Raw genomic sequence first — 12924 nt, forward strand, 5'->3', positions numbered from 1 at the left:
GAATGGAAAATCCATGCTTTCAAAAGTCAAGAAAGAGATGGTGGGCTACAGAAACATGTTCTTTACATTTCAGAGGGATTTGATTGTTCGCTTTCCTTTATCTTTCCATGCAATCTGTTGGCATTATACAACTGGTCTCTTTTCTGTGGGGGAGCACAGAGGCTTCTACAATATTCAGCTCCACTTTGTGACCCCACCTTCTGATTCAGTCTGTGCAGAACTATGAGTCCAAAGGTCTAAATGACTCATCAAAGGCCTTCCATTCTCCTTTTCTGTCAAAACATGTATTTTTTTCTCTATTATTAGCTAAATGTTAGTCCAGGGTTCCTATGCGCATTATTATTTTTTTTAAGATTTATTTATTTATTTGAAAGTCAGAGTTACGCAGAGAAAGTAGAAGCTGAGAGAGAAAGAGAGGTCTTCCATCGGATGGTTCACTCCCCAGTTGGCCGCAATGGCCAGAGCTGCACTGATCAGAAGCCAGGAGCCAGGAGTTTCTTCCGGGTCTCCCACATGACTTGGGCCATTTTCCACTGCTTTCCCAGGCCATAGCAGAGAGCTGGATTGGAAGTGGAGCAGCCAGGTCTCGAACTGGCGTCCATATAGGATGGCAGCACTTCAGGCCAGGGCATTAACCAGTTGCGCCACAGTGCCGGCCCCTCCTATGCACATTACGAAGAAGACATGCGTGGACTTCAAAAGATTTTTGCACCAAAATAAACTTATCTTTAAATGTGATTTTCCTACTAACTCTTTGAAGCCCTGGTGTGTGTGTGTTGGGGTGGGGTGAGTAGGGGTATAAGGGCTTGAAATACTAACGAATCAGAGAAGCCAGTTCGTAAAGACTTTCCTTGGTGATTGTGTTTGACTCATCAATTCTATCTGATTCTGTTGTTAAGAAATCATGTTTTCGTGCTGAATTTTGCAGTTAGTTTTTATTCTGCCTACTTCTACTCCTCCTTCCAGGTTTAGGTGACATTCAGGCCATGGGTAAGAAGGGATGAACTCACCTGACACTTAACTCCTCTCCTACAAAATTTTTATTAGTTATTTAGATCCAGGTATTATTTTGTGTCCTGGCATCCAAGGTTCTATTTAGTCAGTGACTTTCTCATTCCTTTCTGCTTTTTGGGGAAGTAGTGTAATACTTAGCAAGGGTGAAGACTTTCAGCCTCTGTCACTTCACCTGTCTCCTTGGGTACATTAACCTCTGAGGTTATTTTAGGTGGCAGGTAGCTGTAAGGAATAGATTAAGTGATCCAAAAAGTTGTGAGGTTTGATGGCCAAAAAATTAGTGTTATTCTCTTCCTGCCTCCTACAGCACTTCTGTTTGGACTAGAACATAACAAATATGTTATAAATTGGTGATGAGTGAATCATTAGCAGGTAGTAACAGAATTTTAATCTATTATGTGTTCTTAATATATAATTTGTAACTACTTCGTTAGAATACTCTTGTCACTGTGAGCTTGTAATCCTAAAACTGTATATAATGTTTTAGAAACTTCTTTTGCCATTTCTGAATGCAAGAATCATCCTTTCTTTTATTTGATTTCAAATATCCTAAGGTTTGATTTTATTACATTTATGCCAGGAGCTAAACAGATGATTTCTGAATTTTACCCCAACTCCTCGTTAGCTCCTTTCCTGGTTTGTCTTCAGTGTTGGTCCCCTCTCTGTGGGGCTCCAGCCTTTTTGATGACTACCTTGGCCCTCTTCCAAGTGGAGCCTTCTAATTTTAGAATCACAGCACTGGAAGAGAAAACCACAGATGTGCATTGAAATCTGCACAGTCTGGGTACAGGGCCGTATCTAAGTTATAATAAAAAAATCATCATGAAGATATTCTAAAACTTGGTATATTTCCTTTTCTTTTCCTTTTCCTTCCCCAAGAATGCTATTTTATTTTTGCCAGTGTAGTCTACATCTCTTATACATTTAGAAGTCATAATTTTAAGTATTTTCAATTTAATATTATTTCTGTCTTACATAATACAAAACATTTTTGCACTTTATGATTCTATTAGTCTAATAATGATTCTTAAAATAAAAACTTTATTCTTTAAAAGAGGCTAGAAACTTCACCATTACTATAATCTAAACTTTTTCAGGGCCGGAATATAGCCTGTGTTCTAATAGATGAGTCACCTTCAAGTCTTTTCAATCTGACTTCCAACAGAGACCCTAACTGTTGGGTCAAGTAACAAAATATTTCTTTACTGTATCCTATTGCTGCAGTAAAGTAGAGAGAAACAGGGAGACAAAGAGACAGGAAGGTACATCAATTTGTCCAATGTAGATACTCTAAGGAATACAATTTTTGAAAAGTAGGATTAAGAATTTTAGTTGTGGCTTAATGCTAACTTATTTGTAGTAACATCCTCTGGGGGCACCTTGGTTTGCAAGGTAACAGTGAAACTGATCTGAACCCTTCCACAGATCTCTAGGAATCTTTGGAGGTAGAAATGGGAAAGGCAACAAGAGGTGGAGGTTTGCGTGTCTCCTTGCTTCCTCTTGACTCCTGGTTTGCTCATTTCTCAGCTCCACTCTTTTGCTTTCTGCCCCTTCTGCATGACACTGTCTCATTGAATATCACTCAGATCTTTACCCTCCAAGTGTTAAAGTTAGGTGTTAGTTGATTTCATTAAAGTATTTTAAAGATATGGGACAAGGAAAGGAAAAATTACATTGCAATAAGAAACAGCTTAAAATTAAAAGTCTAGTGTGAATGTTGTGGCACAGTGGGCTAAGCCATCTCTTGGGACATCTGCATCCCATGTCAGAGCATCAGAGTGAACCCCACCTCCTCTACTTCTTCCTGCTAATGTGCCTGGGAAGGCAGCAAATGATGGCCCAACTACTTGGATCCCTGCCACCCAGGTGGGAGACCTGGATGGAGTTCCAGGCTTCTGGTTTTGGCCTTGCCCATTCATGGCTGTTTCAGGCATTTGGGAGGTGAACTAACAGGTAGAACATCTCTCTCTTTTTCTCTCCCTCTTTCTCTCTATTTTCCACTCTGCCTTTCAAATACATATAAAAACAAACAAACAAACAAACAAACAAACATTAAAATTGAAAGTCCTACTTTCCATTTAACCCCAGAGAATTTTTCTTGGCACCTTGCTCAGATAGCATGCATCTGCCATGAGCTGGACTCCGTCTCTTTTCAGAAATCTCCAACCTTATGTTCTTTATCTTCCACACTGCAACAGCCCCAGTTGCCTTTCACTCTGCCTCACCACAGACATTCAGGGTTTCTACCGCCAGGCTTCTCTTCCAGTTTACTTGTATGCTATTAGTCAGAGGTTTTCTTCTTTCCTCGTCCTTCCCGCCTTCCCTCCTTGCCCCCTCCCTCTTTCCCTCTTCTTCTTCTGAAAGAATTTTATAGTCTTTCACACATTTTTAAGCTGATGTCTAATGTTTGTTATCCTGCATTCAAATAATCACAATGGATGTCAGTCCTTGTATATTGTCCATTTGCTTAGTCTGTTTAGCACATTTAATATCAAAAGTTTCAGACTTAGTTCATTCAGTTATGAAAAATGGCTGCCACATAATTTTCAAAGCCAGTTTTTCTGTCCAACTAACCAACAAATTCAGGTTAATTTCTAACAAAAATGACCTGCCTTAACTTCTTCAATTCAAACAAACCTGTTCCTGCTTTTGAAATCTAATTCTAAGACAGGTAAACAAACAGGAACAGATTTCCAGTTTGTTGACAAAAAAAGATGCAGTGAGACGTGTCTAATTTCAATATTTCCTTCCTGTGCCTGTTTTACTTTGCTTTCAAAGGCTTTTCCCTTTGGTGCCATGTGGTTATCTAATCACCCTTTTTGTTTGGTACTCATGAGATGTTTGCACCTCAGGGAAAAAGACAGCAGAGTAAAAATTGGAATGACTGAGGCATTCTGTTGTACCAGAAGGAAAAAAACAATTGCATTAGGGAGGTGAGCAAGAGAACTGGACCACATTCTCCTCTTAGATAGATTAGTTTTAGAAAACAGTAGCTATGAAAGTTGAATATCAAGACATTGATTTCCTTAACAGTATCTATGCCTGTACGTCCTCTGGGTGTATGAACAGGATTTCAAGACAGTTGCAGTTGATTCCATTCTAAACAAAGACGTGTCTCTCCCTGAGAAATAGTCTGTCTTTTCCTTATAAAATAGCCGTATTTTTCAGGGCTTTTCAGATATCATGCTTGACTTGGTTATATAAATGGTGTGTGCTGTGCAGACCATGCAGAGTTTATAGTGCTTGTAAAATCTGAGTGCCGGAATGAAGTCCAGACCCCTGAGCAACAGGAGGTACACCAGGAGCTTGTCCCCTCAATGCTCTTAGGCTGAGCCACATTTTTCTGTAAAAGGCTGGATTAAATATTTTAGGCTTTATGCAATGTAAGATCTCTGTTGCTGCCATTCAGCTCTGCCACTGTAGTGCAAAAATCGTCATAGATAACAAATAAACAAGTAAGCATTGCTGTTTACCAATAAAACTTTATTTAGAAATCAGGAAGTGAGTTGGATTTGATTGGCTGTTTATAGTTTACCCGTCCATGCTATTAGCTATGTCCTCAGCAGGAAAAAGGGAGAATGGTAAGCTCAGACCAGTGATTTCCAAAAAGCACATTGGCATTCCTTCTTCAGATGTAATTGATATAATTACAATGGGAATATAATTACAATAGAAATGATATGATTTTTGAGTACTTCTGAAATCCTGGCCAATCAAGAGTTCAATAAAAGTTAATCGAATCATCTAGTTGTATGGTTGATAATAAAAAAATAAAATTCTTTCTCATAGTATGTCCATGCTAATAAAGCCTAGTATCTTCCAGTAGGATTTTTCCAAATTATTTTTCTAAGTTAGACTTAGAAAATATAAGAATAGTTGAAGAAAAAATGTAAAGAAAGTATTGGTATTACTATCTGCCCATGGTTTTTCAAGATGGTTTTCAGTAGGTAATAATGTTTTTGGTTCTTAACATAAGCTATTGGTAGTTTGGGCCACATGCATGACACAGGGTATGTGTTGGTAATGCCCAAAGTAAAACAAGTGTTCACTGTTTGAGAATTGCCTTAGAAAGCACCCAGAGCCCTTGTATAATGAGTTATCTTTTATGTCCTCATTAAATAGCTAATGACTTACTTCTACAGATAATGGTAGAAAACATTCCATATTTTAAAATGTTTGGAAATATTAGTATAGTTAGCTGTCTTTACTGCAGAATTTTTCAAAGCCTTTAAAATACTAATGTGTCCAGTGAGTCTCCAGGAGCATGGAACATTTTGCACATTTGGTTGCATATGCAACATTTGTCTTCCATCAAACACTGGACATGTTAGAAACCATTCATTGACACAATTTGGAGAAACTGGTATTCAGTTTGTGAAGATGCAGAAGGCCTATCTACTGTTTTACCATCAGTTTTGGTAGAAGATAAAAACAAAAAGAGCCCATAGGGTTCTTGTCTCCTTTTAACATTAGGTCACATAGTTCTGGGAAAATAAGCACAAGGTCTTAGTTTAATAAAGAATAGTGCTCGTGCTATATGTCATTGTTTCCTTGTTCAACTGTTTAGTCTCCCTCAGCCTAAAATAGGAGGGTTCCAGACTCTCTAGTCTCCAAATTCTCCAGAATGGCCCTGAGGACCATCCTTAGATGGCCTTTGTGGTCTCTTCCTGATCCAGCACATAGAGCCCATCTTCTGGGCGAACTAGACCTATTGCTACTTTCTGAAAACTTAGATTTTAGTGGATTTTTGTGACTCATGTTTCTGCAGTGTTCTCTTTGTTCTTCCTTTTTCCTTTGACCAGATTTTATATTTTTATAAAAAAGAAGATTTATTCATTCATTCATTATGGGAGTCAGAGAGAGAGAGAGAGAGAGAGAGAGAGGCAGAGGACTTCCATTTGCTGGTTTACTCTCCAGGTGGCCACAATGGACAGTGCTGGGCCAGACCAAAGCCAGGAACCAGGAGCTTCATCCAGATCCACACATGGATGGCAAGGGCCCAAACATTTGGGCTATCTTCTACTGCTTTTCCCAGGTCATTAGCAGGGAGTTGGATTTCGAAGTAGAACAGCTGGGACATGCACCTGCATTCATATGGGATGCCAGTGTTGCAGGTGGTGGTTTTACCCTCCTTGCCACAATGCTAACCCCTCTTGAACTAGAATTTCTACCCATTTATCTCACAGTGTTGAAGCTGGACCATTTTGTAATTTGTTATGGACTCATTAAGGTCAACTCTAGAGACAGATACAGAGAATATTTTTCTTTTCCTCTAGTCAAACATGAACCCTATCTGCTTTTAACTATCATATAATATTTAACGTCTCATAGAATAGTTACCTTGCCTAGGTGATACACCAGTTACCTGTGTGATTGTTCTTTAACTTCCTACTAGACTAAGCAAGAGCTATGCCTTAGTTGTTTTAATACTGATAGAACCTGACTCAGTGTCTGCTGCCTCCCTACTTGGTGCTAAGGGACCTGTCAAGTTCAATGCAGTTCAGAGGCACCCTTGTAAGGATTATGAGAACCAGAGGCAAAAACCTCAGTTCCCAGACTCCATTGACTAAAGATGTTTGCATCTGACTCCTCAGGTGTACTATCTATAATGACAGACAAGGTTGTCTGTGCAGCACACAACCAGCTTTGAGTAAGCCTCATCCAGAGTCATGGGAAGCTATAGCTCCAGACTCTGTATCTCACTCTCATCCACACAGTCCCTGTATGGTGGGAAACAAATGTGAAAGAAAACAGTGGTCTGATTGAACTAGCCTGCAGTGTTATTAACTTTTACTAAGCAAGTACTGTCAAAACCAAATGGAAAGCTGAGTTGGTTTTAACAAATTTTCAAAATGTAGACATTTTACTTGAAATATCATGAACCAGACTATTTAATTTGACTGATAGGCTCTGACCATACTTTGGGTGGTAGGAAGCTTCTAGTCTTTATCAGGTGACTTCAGTGTAAATATTAGATAAAATATGCATGTTACATTAGGGAGGTTTGATGCAGCTTGTTTAGGAGGGTTCGTCATTCCAGCCGAGGTTCACCTGTCCCATTGTTCCTTTCCTAATGTTCTTTTGGAGCCTTCTGAAATGAATGATTAAAAGTGAACACAAGGAGCCGGTGCTATGGTGTAGCAGGTAAAGCCTCTCCCTGCAGTGCTGCATCCCATATGGGCACCGGATCGAGTCCCAGCTGCTCCACCTCCAATCCAGCTCTCTGCTGTGGCCTGGGAAATCAGTGAAAGATGGCCCAAGTTCTTGGGCCTCCACATCCACGTGGGAGACCCTGGCTCCTGGCTTCGGACCAGTCCAGCTCTGGCTGTTGTGGCCATCTGGGGAGTGAACCAGCAGATGGAAGACCTTTCTCTCTCTGCCTCTCTGTAACTCTGCCTTTCAAATAACATAAATAAATCTTAAAAAAAAAAAAAAAAGGAAAAACAAAATGATTTAACAGGGGCATGTAGAAGAAGAAAGCCAAGTTGCTTCTCATATCTTTTCTTTGTGCTTTTGATGCCAGTCTTTTATTGTCTTTTCCTTAAGTGGAATGAGAATTTGGACAAGAAAGAGAAAGATAAGTGAAAATTGAACACCTTTCTGACAAGGACTATCTTAGTCATTTGATAGCCATAGGACTGAGAGAACCAAAGTGGGATCACAATTCACCATGTTACAGAAAAGGAAGCAAAAAATAACAGCCATACAAAGGTACATGAAAATACATGCATCTTTATTTTCCATAGTACGCAATGTCCTATGAACTTGTTGAAGGCCCCTCATATGCATGTATTTCAAAAAGTTTTTGCACCAGAATAAATTTCTCTTTTCATTCCATTTTTCACTAACCTTTTGAAGTGCCTTTGTAGTAGTACTCTGCTTGCTGTCGGAAGCAATATTTAGCCTGTGTTTGTAAGCTTATGTGAAATGACTTTCTGATCTCAATAGTCCATATTTTTTACAATTATCTTTACAGGTAAAGATAAGATTAAGCTGTCTGAGGATGAATTGAAGAAACTCCTTCTAATTAAATGGTGTATTTTGGAAGCCGTTCGCTTAAGAGCCCCTGGTATCATTACTAGAAAAGTGATGAAGCCAGTTAAAATTTTGGTGAGCTTTGTTTTTGTTTTGAAATAATCAGTCATCTAGAAAAAAGTACATACTTTGCTCGTGTATTTTATTACGTGTATTTATTTTAGTTGATGAAAATTATATATATATATATGTCATGTCCAACATGTTTTCAACTATGAATACAGCGTAGAATGGCTAAATCAAGCTAACTGACACATGCATTATCTTACATGCTTTTTTTTTTTTTTGTGGTAAGAATACTTAAAATCTCTTTCAGAATTTTCAAGAATATAATTCACTGTTATTAACTGCAGTCCCCATGTTGTACCACAGACCTCTTAGACTATTCCTCCCATCTAACTCGAATTTTGTATCCTTTGATCATTATCTCCTCAAGCTCATCCTGCCGCTATGCCCTGGTATCCACCATTCCACTCTGTACTTCTATGAGTTTAGCTTTTCTAGATTCCACATGTAAGTGAGTTCATTTGGTATTTGTCTTTCTGGGCCTGGCCTATTTCAGTTAACATAATGTCTCTCAAGTTCATCTTGTTGCAAATGACAGGATTTCCCTTCTTTTTTAAGGCTGAACAGTATTCCAGTGTGTATGTACCTATGTGTATTATATAACATTTTTTACCCATTCATCTTTTTTTTTTACTTTTTAGAGAATACTTTATTGCTTTATTGCAATCAAACGTAAGTAGATAAGACCTTACATATTTAAAAGAGGGTGTTATCCCTGTACAAATGGAAAAAAGTTAAGTTTAACGTTTCTACACCAATATAGCTGTCAATTTCTATACAACACAAACTCAGATAGTAAACTGGGATACTTTTTTTAAAGTAGACAGCACAGCTAAAGTTTTCAAATATTCAATAATATGTGTGTGTGTGCATTTTTTCTATTAAAAGACCAGTAATAGCATTATGTAACATATTAATAGCAGCAACAGCTTTTCCAGGTTCTGCAGTTATCTGAACAATATTATAGAGACACCTAGCATACTCCATTAAAGTGGAAGGGGGGTAAAAAACAAAACCCTCCAAAATAGCAAAATTCTCTTACTGTTCTACCTAGCATCATTTAAAAAATTGGTTTCTTTTTTTAAATTTTATTTTATTTTTTAATTTACATAAAGGGAGTAGATTTCATGTATTTCATATATACAGTTTTAAGAACGTAATAATAATTCCCTCCCTATCCCCCAACCCTCACTGTCCTTCCCTCCCTCCTTGTATCCTACTTCTTCATGCTTTTCTTAGTTTTCCTTTAATTTTTACAATGATATAGTTTCAATTTTCTTTATAACCACAAGCTTAACCCTCCACTAAATGTAAAGAATTCAACAAGTAGAAAGTAGAAAAGCCACTGTTTCTTCCAGGTCTCCCACATGGGTGCGGGGGCCCAAGCACTTTTTGCCATCTTTCACTGCTTTCCCAGGCCATAGGTAGAGAGCTGAATCAGAAGAGGAGCAGCTGGGTGAGGATGTGGGGAAAAAGGGACACTAACCCACTTTTAGTGGGACTGCAAATTGGTAAAGCGACTATGGAAATCAGTTTGGAGATTCCTCAGAAACTTGAATATAACCCTACCATACAACCCAGCCATCCACTCCTTGGAATTTACCCAAAGGAAATTAAATTGGCAAATAAAGAGTTGTCTGCACCTCAATGTTTATTGCAGCTCAATTCACAGTAGCTAAGACCTGGAATCAAACTCAATGCCCATCAACAGTAGACTGGATAAAGAAATTATGGGATATGTACTCTATAGAATACTATACAGCAGTAAAAAAAAATGAAATCCGGTCATTTGCAACAAAATGGAGAAATCTGGAAAACATCATGCTGAGTGAAATAAGCCAGTCCCAAAGGGACAAATATCATATGTTCTCCCTGATCGGAGACAACTAACCAAGCACCTACAAGAAAACCTATTGAAGTGAAATGGACACTATGAGAAACAATGACTTGATCAGCCCTTGTCCTGACTGTCAAGGAACAACTTACTACTTTATTCCTTTTAGTATTTTTTTGTTCTACTTAATACCATTGGTTGAACTCTTTAATTAACACACAATTATTCTTAGGTGTTTAAATTTAACTGAAAAATGATCCCTGTTAAATATAAGAGTGGGAATAAGAGAGGGAGGAGATGTACAGTTTGCCACATGCTCAATTGGACTTACCCCTAATGGTAGAGTTAGAAATGGGCCAGGGGATTCCAATTAAATCACTTCAAGGTAGCATATACCAATGCCATCTCACTAGTCAAAGTGATCAGTTTCAGCTCACAGTTGATCATAATGATAGGATTAAGAGTGAAAGGGATCACATAAACAAGACTAGTGTCTGCTATTACTAACTGATAGAATTAAAAAGGAGAGAATGATATAACATGGGAAGCAGGGTACACAGCAGACTCATAGAATGGCAGATGTCCTATCATCACTCTGGCCTCAGAATCAGTCCTTAAGGCATTCGGATCTGGCTAAAAAGTCCATGAGAGTATTTCAGGCATGGAAAGCCAAGACACTGTGGCAAAAAAAAAAACAAAAAAAAAAAAACAAAAAACAAAAACCTAAATGAAAGATCTCTGAGTGACATCCCAGCAGAAAGAACGGGCCATCAAAGAAGGAAGTACCTTTCTCTGAAGGGAGGAGAGAACTTCCACTTTGACTATGACCTTGTCTAAATAATATCAGAATTGGCAAACTCAACAGGCTTCCATAACCTTGGCAGCTCATGACAAGAGCCTCGGGTGATTACTGATGTCGTAAATAAGAGTGTCAGTTGTTAAATCAACAACAGGAGTCACTGTGCACTTACTCCCCATTTAGGATCTCTGTCCTTAATGTACTCAAACAGTACTTTAGACTTTGTGTTTCTGTGTGGGTGCAAACTGTTGAAATATTTACCTGTTAGAGGACTATTTAACTTCATATCTCTTTATTTACTTCTTTACTTCTCTTTCTTTCCTTTTCCTTCCTTCCCTTCTTTTTTCTTCCAATTTGTGTGTGTGTGAGAGAAAGACAGAAAGACAGAGACAGAGACACAAAGAGAGAAAGAGAGAGGAGAGAGGAGAGAGAGAGAGAGAGAATTGATCAATCTTCCATCCATTGGTTCACTTTCCAAATGGCCACAACAGCCAGGTCTGACCCAAGCTGATGTCAGGAGTGGGTGGCAGGGCTGCAAGTACTTTGCCCATCTTCTACTGCTTTCTCAGGCACATTAGCAGGAAACTGGATTGGAAATGGAGCATCTGGGACTCAAGCTGTCACTCTAGTTTGGGATGCTGGTGTAAAGTGGCAGCTTAATCCACCGGACCACAATGCCAGCATCTGAATTATGTTCTAGTATTAGATTACAGTCAAAGGATATAAACACATTTATGATTTACTGCATGTAATCCTCTTACAAGACAACTATTTTATAGAGCCATCGACTCTGGATTCTGAATAAAATTTCTTAATACTGTCTTTTGCAATCAAATGTATGGAACTGACGACCTTTATGCATAGTGAAATAAGCCTGCCACCCAAACAGAAATATAACATGTTTTCTCTGATATGTGGCAGTTAATATAGAATACCAAAGAAAGTTTAATTATGAAACAGACACTATATGATTTGATTATTACTTATAGCCATTGTCTATATTCCTGTAGAACAGTGGTCTTTCTACTTTCTACTTGTTCAACATTATGGTTAGTGGTGCATTAAAACCTGTGGTTAAAAAATTGAAAGTATGTTATTGCAAAAACCAAAGGATAAAAGAAAAGAAAGGATATAAGAAAGGGTGATTGACAGAGTGAAGGGGGAGGGAAGGAAGTATGGTTATCTTCTATGAAATACATGAAATCTGTCCTCCTTATATTAATAAACTTTTAAAAAATAACTAGAAATAATAGATATCTGAAACAATTTAAGTAATTATTAAGGAATAATTACTTAAAAACCTTCACATCCTCATACCCACACTTTCTTCTTAGAGAACATCAGGCTTAAATACATCCAGGCTCCTTCCAAGCCTCTGGCTGGTTGAGACTGTGAGCAGTGCGGCAGGTCCAGAGACATGTGCTCAGGCTGCTGTCTCCTGAGAATGTGCCAGTGCTTTCTTTCATTGTTTTTCATAGTATCTTTTAATACTTGCATAAGATGCAGTGTTTCCTGTACTTGTGATATCTTTTCTAAATACAATAAAAACCATCCTTCCTCTAAGGAGGCCCAAACTAAACATTGAAGAGTTAGGACTTTGATTAAAACAAAACAAAACGAAAAACTTGCGAAGCTTTTTCTTCTTATTAAATGAGGAAAACATGACCATTAGGAGGAAAGAAAACTATAAAAAAGAAGCTAAAAGAATGAATTAAAAATTGCTTCCATAGCCTTGGCAACTCATGACAAGAGCCTCAGGTGATTACTGACACCATAAACAAGAGTGTCAATTGTTAAATCAACAACAGGAGTCACTGTGCACTTACTCCCCATTTAGGATCTCTGTCCTTAATGTACTCAAACAGTACTTTAGACTTTGTGTTTCTGTGTGGGTGCAAACTGTTGAAATATTTACCTGTTAGAGGACTATTTAACTTCATATCTCTTTATTTACTTCTTTACTTCTCTTTCTTTCCTTTTCCTTCCTTCCCTTCTTTTTTCTTCCAATTTGTGTGTGTGTGAGAGAAAGACAGAAAGACAGAGACAGAGACACAAAGAGAGAAAGAGAGAGGAGAGAGGAGAGAGAGAGAGAGAGAATTGATCAATCTTCCATCCATTGGTTCACTTTCCAAATGGCCACAACAGCCAGGTCTGACCCAAGCTGATGTCAGGAGTG

At 38.2% G+C, this 12924-nt stretch overlaps 1 protein-coding gene across 1 annotated transcript in view; it reads left to right on the forward strand.

The window, feature by feature from the left end:
* The window catches only part of CYP39A1 (cytochrome P450 family 39 subfamily A member 1), a 97392-nt gene that overhangs the window by 43071 nt on the left and 41397 nt on the right, over positions 1 to 12924 (forward strand). Inside the window, exon 8 of the mRNA XM_002714462.5 lies at positions 7991 to 8124. Within this exon, the coding sequence (XP_002714508.3) occupies positions 7991 to 8124 (134 nt within the window). The remainder of the gene's footprint in view (positions 1 to 7990; positions 8125 to 12924) is intronic.

Source organism: Oryctolagus cuniculus, chromosome 5, assembly GCF_964237555.1.
Source record: "Oryctolagus cuniculus chromosome 5, mOryCun1.1, whole genome shotgun sequence".
NCBI lineage: Eukaryota > Metazoa > Chordata > Mammalia > Lagomorpha > Leporidae > Oryctolagus > Oryctolagus cuniculus.